The 13,763-nt window shown below is 33.8% G+C and overlaps 1 protein-coding gene across 2 annotated transcripts; it reads left to right on the forward strand.

The window, feature by feature from the left end:
• Positions 8,726 to 13,763, forward strand: LOC18788324 (protein LIGHT-DEPENDENT SHORT HYPOCOTYLS 4). 2 transcript variants are annotated; one of them, XM_007226861.2, is made up of 2 exons: positions 8,726 to 10,016; positions 13,430 to 13,763. In XM_007226861.2, exon 1 carries the CDS (start codon positions 9,386 to 9,388, stop codon positions 10,010 to 10,012), a length of 627 nt encoding a protein of 208 aa, XP_007226923.1. In that variant the 5' UTR covers positions 8,726 to 9,385; the 3' UTR covers positions 10,013 to 10,016; positions 13,430 to 13,763. The 2 variants fall into 2 exon arrangements, with proteins under 2 accessions (XP_007226923.1, XP_020410581.1); XM_020554992.1 differs by lacking the exon at positions 13,430 to 13,763 and adding an exon at positions 11,964 to 13,422.

Consider the following 13,763-nt stretch of genomic DNA (forward strand, 5'->3'; position numbering starts at 1 on the left):
ACATTTAAGGTTATAAAAGTGTTACTAACGCATGGGGCTCGCTTACCTCTCTCATCAGTAAATTGCTAATTAGTTAGGGTTTGTTTTTGTTCAATGGCCAAAGTTGATTAGACTTAATTTTATTTAGCTAAAGGTGGTTTGTGACTTGAATTTGAGATGAGCTTATGAGATTTGAAATTGGTTAAGAATCTTAGGCAATTTTTGGTACGCCTCACTGGACTGGACTGGGTTAAATAGCACTCGAAACCTTTGTTGGTAAGAGACGGGACTAACTTAAATGAGACTGTATAGTCCAATAGTGGAAAAAAAAAAAAACGACTCACTCGCTCGTCTAATACAGTGAGCCTGAAAAGTGGTTCGCTAAATAGAACGCGTGAGTCCGACGCCTCTCTTTAAAAAATATTAGAATTTTATTTGTTTTCTTTTACTTATTGTTTTAGATCTTTGAATGGGTTTTTTTTTTTTGCTGCATTTATTTTTTTTAAAATAAAAATTATAAATTAAATTTAAATATTACAATAATTATTTTGATATTGCATTTGAAAAATCAAACTATAGTAATTTACAAATGTTTGATATTTTTTTAGAGAATGATATTCTTGCCCTTAATCTCTGTGGTACATGCAAGCTAGGCTGAATGTCGTGGTTTGGCGATTTCTTATCTTCTTATCTTTTTACCTTCCAAGAACCACTCGTTGAGCTAGCAAGAAAAACTGAGAGTATTAGAGAGAACCTAAAGTTAAACGAGACCCTTAAGGATGCAGCCAAATAGAAATTGGCACATTGGCACATTGGTCACGGCAAGTCTCACGCCTTATATGTAAACATTTTTTACACGAATATTATTTTTGGATTCTCTCATTAAAGATGTGAGACTCATGGAAAACAATGACCCTAACACACATTTTTGTGATCGTTTGATGCATTGTAACTAGTCAACACAAGCATGCTTCATTACAAAAACATATCACTAAAGTTCAAATAAGATTTCAAACCAAAAGAGTAATTGGAATCGGTGAGTTTCTTAAATTAAATTATCTATTTTTCTTTCACTATTAGCTTTAGAATCTCACATATAAAGTGCGGGATCCACCATAAACCATAAATTTAAAACATGTTTTCTTGTTTCTCGAAATTCCAATAAATGATAATGGGTCTAAATCAGAATTCCTCATTACATTGTAGCGTAAAGATTCTATTGTGTTCATACATATACAGTGCGTTTGTAATTCCGAATGCCCTTGAATGAAACTTTTGGTTCACTACTGTGAATTTACACCACTTGCTACTACACAAGAAGAGTAAATTCCATGTTTGCAATTTAAAATGGTTTAGTTCTGTCGAAAGTTAACCTTTACTTCACATAATGTCCCATACTTGAAAAGATGGAGACATGATATCTCTATGCAAGTTACTTTGCTTTTTTCTTTTCAATAAAAGAGAACAAGGAAATAGGGAAAATGCGGGTAGGAAGCTATATATGCTCTTTGCCCGGTACCCCTGCCCGGATCTTGATTTTGATATCTCTTTGCTGTAAAATTGAAGTTTAAGCCCTTTCATTAAAGAAGAAACACATGTAATCATGCTTGTACTAACTCGAATATTATGAAGATTTACACGTTTAATTAGTTGGCGTGTAATCGAAGTAATTCTCTAATCACCTCTTAGTATATTCAACTGTGTGAGTGTGAGTGTGAGTGACAGAGTGAGGGAAGGAAAAGGAGGAGAGAATTCGAATTTTGGGATTTTTTTTTTTCCTTTTATTTTTTGGATTTTGAAACTTGATTCTGCAAATCAAATATCAATCAAAATGTTGGACAAGGCAAGCCTGATGCCTGCAACATATTTATAATGTTGTTGTTAATGTCTCCACTCTTTTAATTGACTTCCCTTCAATGTATAATTTCCCCCTTTATTTTTAATGGAGTTCTTGACAATTAAGTTTTTTTTTTATTTTTTTATTTTTAAATGACTTATAACTTAAGTGATTGAGAACATTAAGAGAATTCTGCGATTTTTGAGGCGACATGCCAAAACAACAATACGATATTCTAAATATAAGTCTTGAACGAAAATTTTAAAATACATATATATTTGAGCCACATAATGATAAATTTACAACTAAAACTCATCACTAATAGGTATTTTTGAAAAATACTACTAGCGCATGTGCCAATTGGTTTTATTTTTTAATTTTTATTTTATTTTTAGAAATAAGAAAAGATAACATGGGTAGTTATGTTCCATAAAAGTAGGACCTATTATATATATATATATATTAATATGAAAAAAATTTGAATTTACCATATTATCCTCATTTAATTAATAATTTCAATTCTTAATGTTTAAATTAACTAAGGACATTTTATGATATTTTGAATGTTTCACCATTCTCTGCCTTTTACTTTATATATATATAGATAAAGAATTATTAAATAAATCATTCAACGGGAAACCAAATGTTGATTTTCAAATTACTAATTATCGTTATATTAATATATTATAATATAATTATTATATTTATATATTAAACTACATGTGGGTTGTGGGGGCCCTGCCGCCACCCTAAGTTCTTCATTTGATTCCCCTTTTGACAATGTCGCCTATATAAGAAAATAAAAATATTGAATATTTTCTTTTCATTGATCATGAAAAAAATGTAAAATATATTCTTATGATGAATAACAAGAAAATGAGAGTAGCCAAGAGATAGTATAGAATAAGGGACGGCTTTGAGGGTGTACAAGTGGTGTCACCGTACAGGGCTTTCGATTTTTATGGGCCCCGAAATTTCTTTATGTGTATATTATATATATAGGTATTAATATTATAGTTACTAGCCTCTCTGCACGCGCTTCCGCGCTTGCGAGAGGTTTTTTAAAAAAAAATAAGTAAATTTATTTTAGAATTAAAAAAGATAATGGGTAGTTGTGTTCCATAAAAATAGGATCCATTATCTGCTTTTTCTTTTTCTTTTAATTTTTTTAAATATAAAAAAGTATGAATTTACCATATTATCCTCATTTAATTAATAATTTGAATTCTTAATGTTTGCATTAACCAAAGGCATTTTTTGGTATTTTGAATGTTTCACCATTCTCTGCATTTTGCTTATATATATAGATTATATATATACTTGAACGTGCATGACATAACAAAAGCGACTATTTGGTTGAGTTGGAAATCAACGAGTTGATTAAGTAGGCAAGAGTCAGTATTGTGTCATTCAGTAGTTGTATTTACATTTCTCTCTTTAAGTTAACAAGAAAAAAAAACGAAAACATGTTTTAAAAAAACAAAAATAAGGAAACACGCCAAAGAAGAGGAAAGCAATATGCACAAGCTTTCTCCAATCAACCAAAAAAATTTGTACTGTATGTTTTCACCCACTCAAAACAAAACAAAAAAAGTTCTTATCTTTCTCAAATTGAAACATTAAAATTTTTGTGAATTTGATTTATGATTGCCATTGCATGCTAATCGATGATGAATTTTAGTTATTAAAAAAATTATCTTATGGTATTAAGTCATGGAAAAAAAAATTATCATAAATATTTTCATATTAGATTATGTGAGGACTCCCGTTTAAGTTTTGCACAAGGCCCTCAAAATCTCAGGATCGGCCTTGTATAGAATGCATACCAAACTTGTTTAATGGAATTTGTATTGACATGCCTTCTAGCCAATTTCTTGGTATAACAAAGATACTAAAATTGCAAACTAGTGAAAAAGGCCTTGACTTACATATCAGTGGTCTCAAGTTCGATCCTCCATGACACCTTAATGGTATGTGTGAAAAACAGCACCCCCTTGTTGTTTAATTTTTTTTAAACATAAAACTAAAATTGAAAACTCCAAGGAAGAGTCCAATTCCTTAGTAGCACCCAACTTCTTCCATTTAGTACCCACTCTTGGGCACAATTACAATAGGTTTTTAAATTGTTTATAAGGCTTATTAGGAATTATTGGGATTGATTAGTATAGGATTTAGTATGGTTCAAAAGATTTATGAAATATAATTTAGTATTCATTACTTCAGGGTGTAATAATGGTGTCATTTTAGAGTTTATGATTCAAAATAAAGGAGCTAAACGGTAAACCTTAAACTCTAATTAACGAAAACCTTAACCATTTTTCTCCTAAAAAACCTTCCTAGAGCCTTTTTCATTTTGAGGGGGGAAGAAGCCACTGTTCTTCCTCCCCACTCCCCTCTCCCCCTATTCTCTTCTTCCATGTTCTTCGTTTTGTTATGATTTTCCTCTAACCATCACAGGCGGCTGTATCTCAAAGTCGAATCTCCACATGCGTTTCGGTGTCGGATCTTCACCACCATCCTTTTTGCGGTTTCTTTATGTTCGGAATAAGTCACAAAAACTCTTTGGGTTCTTTGTGTAGTTTTCACCTTTCTTTTTTTGAGAACTTTCATCTCTCCTTTGTGAGAGCTTTTCATCCCTCTGTGAGAGTTTTATTTGTATTGTTATGCCTTGGTTTTTTCCGCTTTATCTTTTTTTGATTATTCTGAGTTTACAATCTTAGTTGGGATGCTTATGCTAGAGTTTCTTCGATTCTACGTGATCATTGGTGGAGGCGCACCAAATTATCTTAATTTTGATGTTAGACCGCTCCGTTATTGTAATGACCCTCTGCGGCTATTGGCTTTTTTGGCTGAATTATTAACGTAATTCTAGAATTTCTCAACAACAAAAATTCTAAGTAATGAACGAGATCTTAAACAATTTAAATAAGTAAAAATGTAAAATTTGAGGTGTAATTGTGTCACGATTTGATATGTGGCTATGAAAACAATTACAACTGCAATGGTTCGACCTATATATCCAAGCCTTACTTGAACTTCATCATATATAGCTTGAAAAAAATAAAAAACAGAAGTTGAGAAATAAAATAATAATAAAAAAAGGAGAACATTTGAAAGGAAAAATATATAAAAACAATAATAATAGTGGGGAGTCAATTCTGTCATCTCACTTATTCAAGACCCATGAGTGCATCTTTGAATAAAGTCATTACACTGTTTCTTTGGCTTTATTCGTAGGTTAAGTCATCATACATGCACAAAGGTTGATAAATGTTATTAATTTAACACAAAAAATTATCCCATTCATTTCCCTTTTTTGGGTCGGGGAAGGTTGATTATCACCTTCCTTCCCTTAGTTGAATCCAATCACTCTTTTTCATATGAAAATGACTTGTACGTCTTGACTATATATGATTGTCTGAATCCCACATTGGAATTTCCTTTCATTCATATCAACGGATCTTGACATGAAAGATAGATCTGCATATTTGATTCTTGACATATGATAGATCGCAGACGAGGAAAAGCATATAAAATATGGCATCATCTTAGAAATTTCCAATCTTCATTCTTGATTGCTTGACAATCCAAATAAAGAAGTCGTGTTATATACAATAACGTAAAATAATTCAATCATTGAATGTTGAAAAATGGGAGCAAGCATACAAACGATGAAACCTGAAGTCTGAAATTTTAGTAAACTTGTAAAATTTCCAAGGTTACATTTGGTGGGCAAAAACTACCTGAACAGTTCAACCCGGCTAAAACCAATCCAAGAAGTTTGTTGGTTTGGCCTGATCAAACTAAAATTACGTGAATTTGATTTCAGTTTGGTCCATTTGGAAACTTACTAAACCGAATCAAACCGTCTATATATTTCTTTTATTTTATTTTCCTAAACTTGTCTTCTTCTTTTTTTTAATTAAGTATCATATCATTTGTCATTATGTTGTTCCCACACATCAATATATATCAAACATTTAATACCACAAATTAAAATCTCTAAACCATTGCATTTGACATCCTCTCTCACAAGTTATCCATCTAACGGTAAAAGTTTTCTTAATTATCGTTCAATTTATGGTATGAAGTTTCTGATATGCAAGAGCTTATATATAATATTTACTTATGTATAACAAATTATAGGCTTGTTCCTACGAGGGAAATTTAGAAAAGGAACAAAATTCAAAACAGAAAATTGGGGTTCAAATACGGAAAATCATGTTTGTGCATCAATTATGGCATTAGAAAAAGAAGGAAAGCGTATCGTTGGGATTTTCTAATCAATTGAGGAAGTTTGAAGCAATTATGGATTCTGTCAAGATTTATATTTCCTTTAATATTTTATATTTATTTTTAGAATAAGTTATCAATCAAGATATTATTTCCTTGATATGATTTTAATTAGGATTTTTATTGTTTTCTTGTTAAATAAGTTTTAGGAATATTTTGGAACCTAGGGTTTCCAACGATTTTAAGGTTTCTTTGTTTTCTATTTAAGCCAACTCATGGCATTGTATTGTCGGTTAATTCAGTTTATTATCAATCAAATACCTTTGAGTTTTACTCAATTTTCTGGTGGATTCCTACATTGTTACTTTAAGGTTACCGTTCGATCTCCCTATCCCCTTATATCTCAATGATGTTGGTATCAGAGCAGGCCTTGCGTAACTCGAAGTGCCTCCAATGACTTGTCCAGAAGAAGAAGATATGACCCGTGGAGACAGGGAACCAACCACTCTTAGAGAATTTGATGTTGCAGTTGTTCCATACTTCACAACGAGTGACTGCATAGAAGGCTTTCTCCTGCAGGTTGCAGATTTAAAGGAAATATTTGATTCAAAAGCGATCTGAGAAGAGAATATGGTGAAAATTATTGCGTCCCGTTTAGAAGACAATGTCGCTTCTTGGTGGGATAAGATGTGAAAATCTACGAAGCAACAGGGTAAAAATTCTATCCGTTTTTGGCATTGGATGAAGAGACTTCTTGTGCAAAAAATTCTTTCCTTTTGAATAAGATATATAATTGTTAAGGAATGGTTACAAGATTGCTCAACTCAATATCATGGTGGGTCAAGAAAAGATGGAGAAAGATGTCAAACAAGAAGAAACTATGATGGATGTTGAATTAATAGATGATATACTAACCCACAAGATGGAGGAAGGGATTAAAGAAAAACAAGAGATTGTGCCAATTGAAACGCCTATTGTTGTTGAAGAAGATTTCCCAAAAAATGAAGAACAACAATTCGATTCCTCTCAAATTAAAGGTATAGATAAATTTGAAGTTGGAGAGGAAAATAATCCATAAATGGAGTTTGATTCTCAACTGTCATATCCTAATCTTGTTTATAAAATTAATTATATGATTATTCCATCCAAGTATAAGCAAGTTCAAATGCCACAAATTGAAGAGCTTATATACACATCAAGCTCTACTCAGGTTCGTTTTAAGGAGAACTCAAGGTCTAGTTCTTAACAAGTGAAGGGGCCTGATGTAGGACAAATTATAGGCTTGTTCCTACAAAGGAAATTTAGAAAAAGGAACAAAATTCAAAATCTGAAAATTGGGGTTCAAATATGGAAAATCATGCTTGAACATCAATTATGGCACTAGGAAAAGAAGGAAGCTGTATCGTTGTGATTTTCTAATTGATTGAGGAAGTTTGAAGCAATTATGGATTCTGTCGGTTAATTCAGTTTATTATCAATCAAATACCTTTGAGTTTTACTCAATTTTCTAGTGGATTTCAAAATTGTTACTTTAGGGTTATCATTTGATCTCCCTATCTCATCTTGCTGCGTCATTTACTTAATTGCTTATGGAGGGAAATAACTGAAATCAGTCACTAAATAGATCAATTTGGCTCAGTTATACTAGTTTGAGGACTAAACTGAACCAATTTGAACTATGAAAGTACATTGGTTTGGTATGCATTTTGAGACAAACCTAACCAAAAAAGGGGCTCCATCCATCCCTGTACAAGAATACAAGATGAATGCGCAGATCCATACAATATGGATTAAATCTTGAGTTAATCGAATCAATAGATTCAATACATATGAATACCCTCAACCACCTCATTTAGTGGAGGGTTTCAAATCATCTCATTGAATATTAAACAGAAAACTGTTTCTTACAGCTTTTCCCAACTATGATTGAAAAGTAAAACCTTCATGGTGGTCGCTCTCCAATCTCAGCCAAGTAATGCAACGATTAAATCTTAATAAGATGTTGACCCGTTTTTCTTTTCTTTACTAATTCATCTCAATGAAATTTGGTATGTTGCACTAAGTTACTCCAAGGCCTCCGAAATGGTTGGATTTCATGCGGATCCTCCACCTAACAATAATACCGCCGCTGGGATTGGGTCGCATGGCTTTCTCGAATGTCCATAACAACCCTCAAATTTACTTGGTAGTACAAATGCCACACCCAATGTATGGGATGGCTTTACAGACCTATGGATACTTACATGTCATCCATTGTTTTAAGAATGCTACCTTCGTATTCTACTTTTGTTTTCTCATCCTCATCCTGCAATGTGACCTTATGATTGGAACCGACGCTTCGAGGTCACCCTTCAAGGATCGTTCATGCTAAAAATCAACAATGGTGAAAATTGTTTAGTCGTTTGATTACTATCGTAATCATTTCATTATCGAAATATTGTTTATTCATTTGAAAACAGTTGATTAGATGACTAAATGATTTTCAATTTAGTCGATATCTCTTGCAAAAATGAATTTTAAAGGAAGATCTAGAAACAGGTGGTTCTGAACACCACAATGCGAGATGAGGCTATATGAAAGTTAAAATTAAAAAAATATATAAGAAAAGTACAAAAGAGAATGTAGATGTCATCCCTCTTTCTTTTTTCAAATAATCTAGTACATTATGTGAAATCATGCTCAAGGTCGATAGACCCATTCTTAAGGTGTGAAGCACTATATGCAAGCTGCTCCCGAATGTAAATGAATGGAGGGCAGAGTAGTCATTGAAAAAAAGGTGTTGTCAATCAATACAAAAGGGTGAAGAAACAAAATCATGTTATTCCCTCATATTTTTACCTTTATCCTCTCTCTCTCTCTCTCTCTCTCTCTCTCTCTCTATATCACTGTCAACCTCTTTCCATTTGCACAGAAGTCACTCGAGACTCCTTTCCACTTGCTCATTTACCATTAGCACTCTCTTTCTTCCTCTCAGAGTTTGTTGGACTGGAAGGAACTGAGCTGCTCCCCCCCTTTTTCGGTAAAAATATATCTGGCAATCTCTCGAAATGTTCCCATACAACAAAGTAAGAACAAAATCCACCCCAAACACATCATAAGCCTTTCAAAGTGGTTTCTAGGATTGATCAAACAAAGATTCAAAGAAACCTCGGAACATAGACTAGCTAAAGAAAAAAGAAATATATTATATTATATTAAGCTAGCTAGCTCCGCCCTACTCTTCTTTTCCACCTCTATATATATATATAATTTCCCATCTTCACCATAATTGAAAACCCAGCTCAATTGGGGCATTTCCACTACCACTGTACATGTTCATAATTTCTTATCAAATCCATGGATTCGCTTCCAGAATTCAACCCTTCCAACGCATCAAACAGTTCAAGCATCAACATCAACACCACCACCACCACCACCACCACCAGCTCCAATACAGTACCTGCGGCCTCACCCTCATCAGCCACATCCTCCACTCTCAGCCGCTACGAGAACCAAAAGCGGAGAGACTGGAACACCTTCGGGCAGTACCTCCGCAACCACAGGCCACCGCTGTCCCTCGCACGGTGCAGCGGGGCCCACGTGCTTGAGTTCCTCAGGTACCTAGACCAGTTTGGGAAGACCAAAGTGCACACTCAGCTGTGTCCCTTCTTTGGGCATCCAAACCCTCCTGCACCGTGCCCTTGCCCTCTGCGCCAAGCTTGGGGAAGCCTAGATGCCCTCATCGGCCGCCTCCGAGCAGCCTTTGAAGAGCACGGTGGGAAGCCTGAGGCCAACCCTTTTGGGGCTCGTGCTGTGAGGCTTTATCTGCGTGAGGTTCGCGATTCTCAGGCCAAAGCCAGAGGAATTAGCTACGAGAAGAAGAAGAGGAAGCGCCCACCACAGAGTAGTAGTACTACTAGTGCTCTTCCAGTTCAAGCAATATTGCCTCCAACTCCTCCTCCAGCTCCTCCAGGTGCAAGCTAAATCAGTAAGAAGCTGTTTGGTCTTTTGGGATCATCAGAATCTTCCTTATTTAATCTCTGGCATAAACATATAATTGTCTTTATTAGCTCCTCTTCTTTGCCTTAGCTATGTTATTGGGTATTTAGGGTAGCCTTATATTCACACTCCACAAAGCGCTTCTTGCATTCCTCTCATCAAGAGTGCAAATATTACCGTCCTAACAACGCTGTGATTTGCACTCCTGTTGAGACGACATTACAATTCCTCTCAACAAGAGTATAAATAACATTGTCGTGACAGTGTTATTATTTGCACTCACCCCATTTCTCCAGAGAGGATTCGAGAGGAGTGCATGAAGCTTTCTGAGTAGAGTTGTTGTTGAGCCTTCATTATCATCCTCCTTTGTATTTCCCTTTTTTTTTAAAATCAGAAACATGCTTAATTAGATTGTCGTATATTGAAGTATTGCGTACACTATTCCTTGATTCCACTGGTAAATTAGCAAACAGTAGTGGGAGTAATGCATATGTACTGGTTGTAGTTGAGGGTCTGTGTACACTTATCATAAAATATATGTCATAGATTTATGTACTATGAAAGGTCAATTTGTGACTGGTAATAGATTTTGCAGATCATGTTCTATGTCTCTTTATGAAAATGATCATTTTTTTGTTATTTATTCTAGTTTTTTAATGGGTATTGGCAAATCATTCATCCATTAGGTGGATATAGCTTTTCAGAGGTCGATCCTGTGTCAGATTTGTCTAGCACTATGTATACAGTCTTAGACTTGTTTATTTTTGGTATAAATAGAGGTCATTTTTCTCTTCTCCTTTCGTTTTCCCCAATATATTTCTAGCTTTTCCTCACTGTCGAAGTGCAGTGACGAAGAGCAGCACAAAAACCTTTTTCAATCACTAATGGTAGAAAGTACATATGGAATTTCTGCAAATAAATTCATGAGTCAAACTTATTCAGTATATGCATGTGGGAGATGGGTCTTTGCCGATTATATGAGCTGCGCTTTATTTATTGTGCAAATCCACAACCCATTTCTCCAATGTGTCATATCAATCTTAATGTTTCCAAAAGAGGGAGAAATACATTAAATAGGCGAAGTATTACATGAACCCTAATGATAAAATAATGATATATATGTTCATGTCATAAACAATAAGCTAGAAAACAATGGAATCACATAAAAGAAGCAAACAAATGAAACAAAGTACTCTCATTTGTGCACACTATAATGTTATCAAGGCTTGTGTTAAAACCATTAATATACTTGCATTTGCGAACTTGTTTGTAAAACAAACATTAAAAATGATGGAAAACGAAATCTTTTCTTATCTTGGTATTGTTTGATTTTTAATCTAAGTTGTGCATTATGAATTTAGGGGTTCTCCACCGCTACGGTATAAGATTTAATATTTAAATTCAAAGATACATGATAACCATACTAGAGTTTAATTGTAAAATTCTAAGGGCTTGTTTGATAGGGAGGACGAAACTAGCAAAAATGCTTACATTTCATGTGCATTCAGAACATGATATGGATATATTATTTATCAGTAGGATGTAAGTTTTCGACATTCGGGAGCTTTGAAGCTTCATTCTAAAACTGAAGGATACATATTAAGCATTGATTTGTAACTTCTGTAAGACAAGGATCGGATTTAAGTCCAATTCACACATAAGTACTTAGAGTCTTTGCTATATTTTATTTCATATATATAGCATGTATTTATTTATCACAAGAGGGCATTATTTTGTTTGACTTGATTATCATGATACGTCATAATATATATTTAAGGATGGTATGGGTCCCTTTTTGACACTGGACCTTTCTTTTTTGTGCTGTTTTTCATTTTTTGTATGTATAATGAGCATATGAATCAAATTAAATTAGCTATCATTAATCTTTGCTTGGATGTAAGAGAAGTGATTATTAATTAATTAATTGTTCTACTAGGTACTAATGTCATATATTGGCGCCATACACGTCAGATTGATGGAACTGTGAATGTGAACAAATATACATATGTATAGCATGTCGCATTAATAATAACGTTTTCTTATCTGATAATTGAGCATTTTGTATTATCATATTGAAACAAGCATAGTATCGCATGGTTAATGATCCAGAGTGACAGTTAATAGTTTAATAACATAACATAGTATCGTAGATTGTCCGCATAACAAGAATATTTCGATGTAACTTCTGAGTAAATGTTATTTGCACTCTTAATATTGTGCGGTAGAGTGTAAAGAAGCTTATGCTTTTAATCATAACATGTTATTTGAACTTGTTTTATGAGCTAAGGTTTTTTATTTAAACATGCGAAACAAATTTAAATGGTGATCTTTCAGGATCATCAAGACGTGAAAAATCAAGATCCCATGCTTTGTTTGCTTATTTGTATGACCAAAACAAGAAGCAACTTTGGTTGAAAGTTTGAGTCCTAACTCCATGTTTGAATCACAGATCATCGATGATTAGGGCTTAGATTACAAGCTAAGCTAACAAAACTTCTTTTCTTCTTTTACTTTTTTGCTCAGATATCATTGTCTTATTTGGTAACACGGTTTTCCGCTTTATATCTTGTAAGTACTAAGCCAGAAATGGCCAATGTACATGCCTAAGTATCCGGTGATCAAAACGCCACATTTTCTGTCATTTTGTCAAACCAAACACAGCCATATATCATTGGCCTTCTTGCTGGGTTTAGAGCCAAACTAGCCAAAGTACATACCTATATTTTAAGCTTTGGTAAATTATACATTTATAGGAATGTATACATGGAAGATTTTGTTGTGTTCATGCAAAGTTTATGTAATGTCATGTAAGTTTTGGTAACTTATATATAGTCTGTTCCTATCATTTTTCCTAGTCTGCTAATTGACTAGCTAGATAGTTTGTAACTTGGTGTTAATTGCCCCCCAAATCATGCCTCATTTTACTCTATCAGTGTGGTCTACTCCATCAACCTTCATTCATCAACCTCCATCATGCCATGATTTTCTCCTTTGATATAATGTTTGTTTCCTTTTTTTGAATGCAAGCGATATTGTGGGAGGAAAGAATATCGAACTTAGGACCTCAGGTGCAGGTGTAAATGCTCTTAACTACTTGAGCTACAAGCCCCTGCATGTTTGTTTCTCTTTTTCAGTGAATGTTGTGTGTGTATTTGATGCTTTGCACCACAATGAAATATATGAAAATTATCATTTTCCATTACATACTTTCACACTTATCATCCCATCTGAAGGTTGATTAATTAAGAAGAAAAAAAAAAACTTTTGCAAGTGAATGCTCGCAAATTTGATTGAAATTCGACTTGTTCTTTTGGTGTACAAGGTGTTTATTCTTATCCCTTTGAAATTTGCTCTCTTATAGTTTGCCTGAATGTTTTTTTTTTTTTTTTTAATCTTCTTTAGGTGAATGAATAATTAATCACTGCACGTATTTGATGTAGTCACATCTTTGTTGACTGAAGATTAATCTCAGGATTGTTTGAAAAGGATCTTGCATTTGGTTAATTTGGCACGTGTAGTGCCCAGCAATCACTAAGCATGTGCAAAATGTGTGTGCCTGAAAGTAATGCTATATAATAATGTATATAGCCTCTAGCTATCAATAATTTTGGAATCCCATATGTCAATCTTTTCGTTGTCCCCTGGTGGTTCAACTGGGAATAATTTCAGGTACCCAAACTCTTGTAGTTCCGGTTTCATTCAAGAAACCGGTTATGATACATATTCTGCTTTAAAA

Source organism: Prunus persica, chromosome G1 (genome assembly GCF_000346465.2).
Source record: "Prunus persica cultivar Lovell chromosome G1, Prunus_persica_NCBIv2, whole genome shotgun sequence".
NCBI classification, from domain to species: domain Eukaryota; kingdom Viridiplantae; phylum Streptophyta; class Magnoliopsida; order Rosales; family Rosaceae; genus Prunus; species Prunus persica.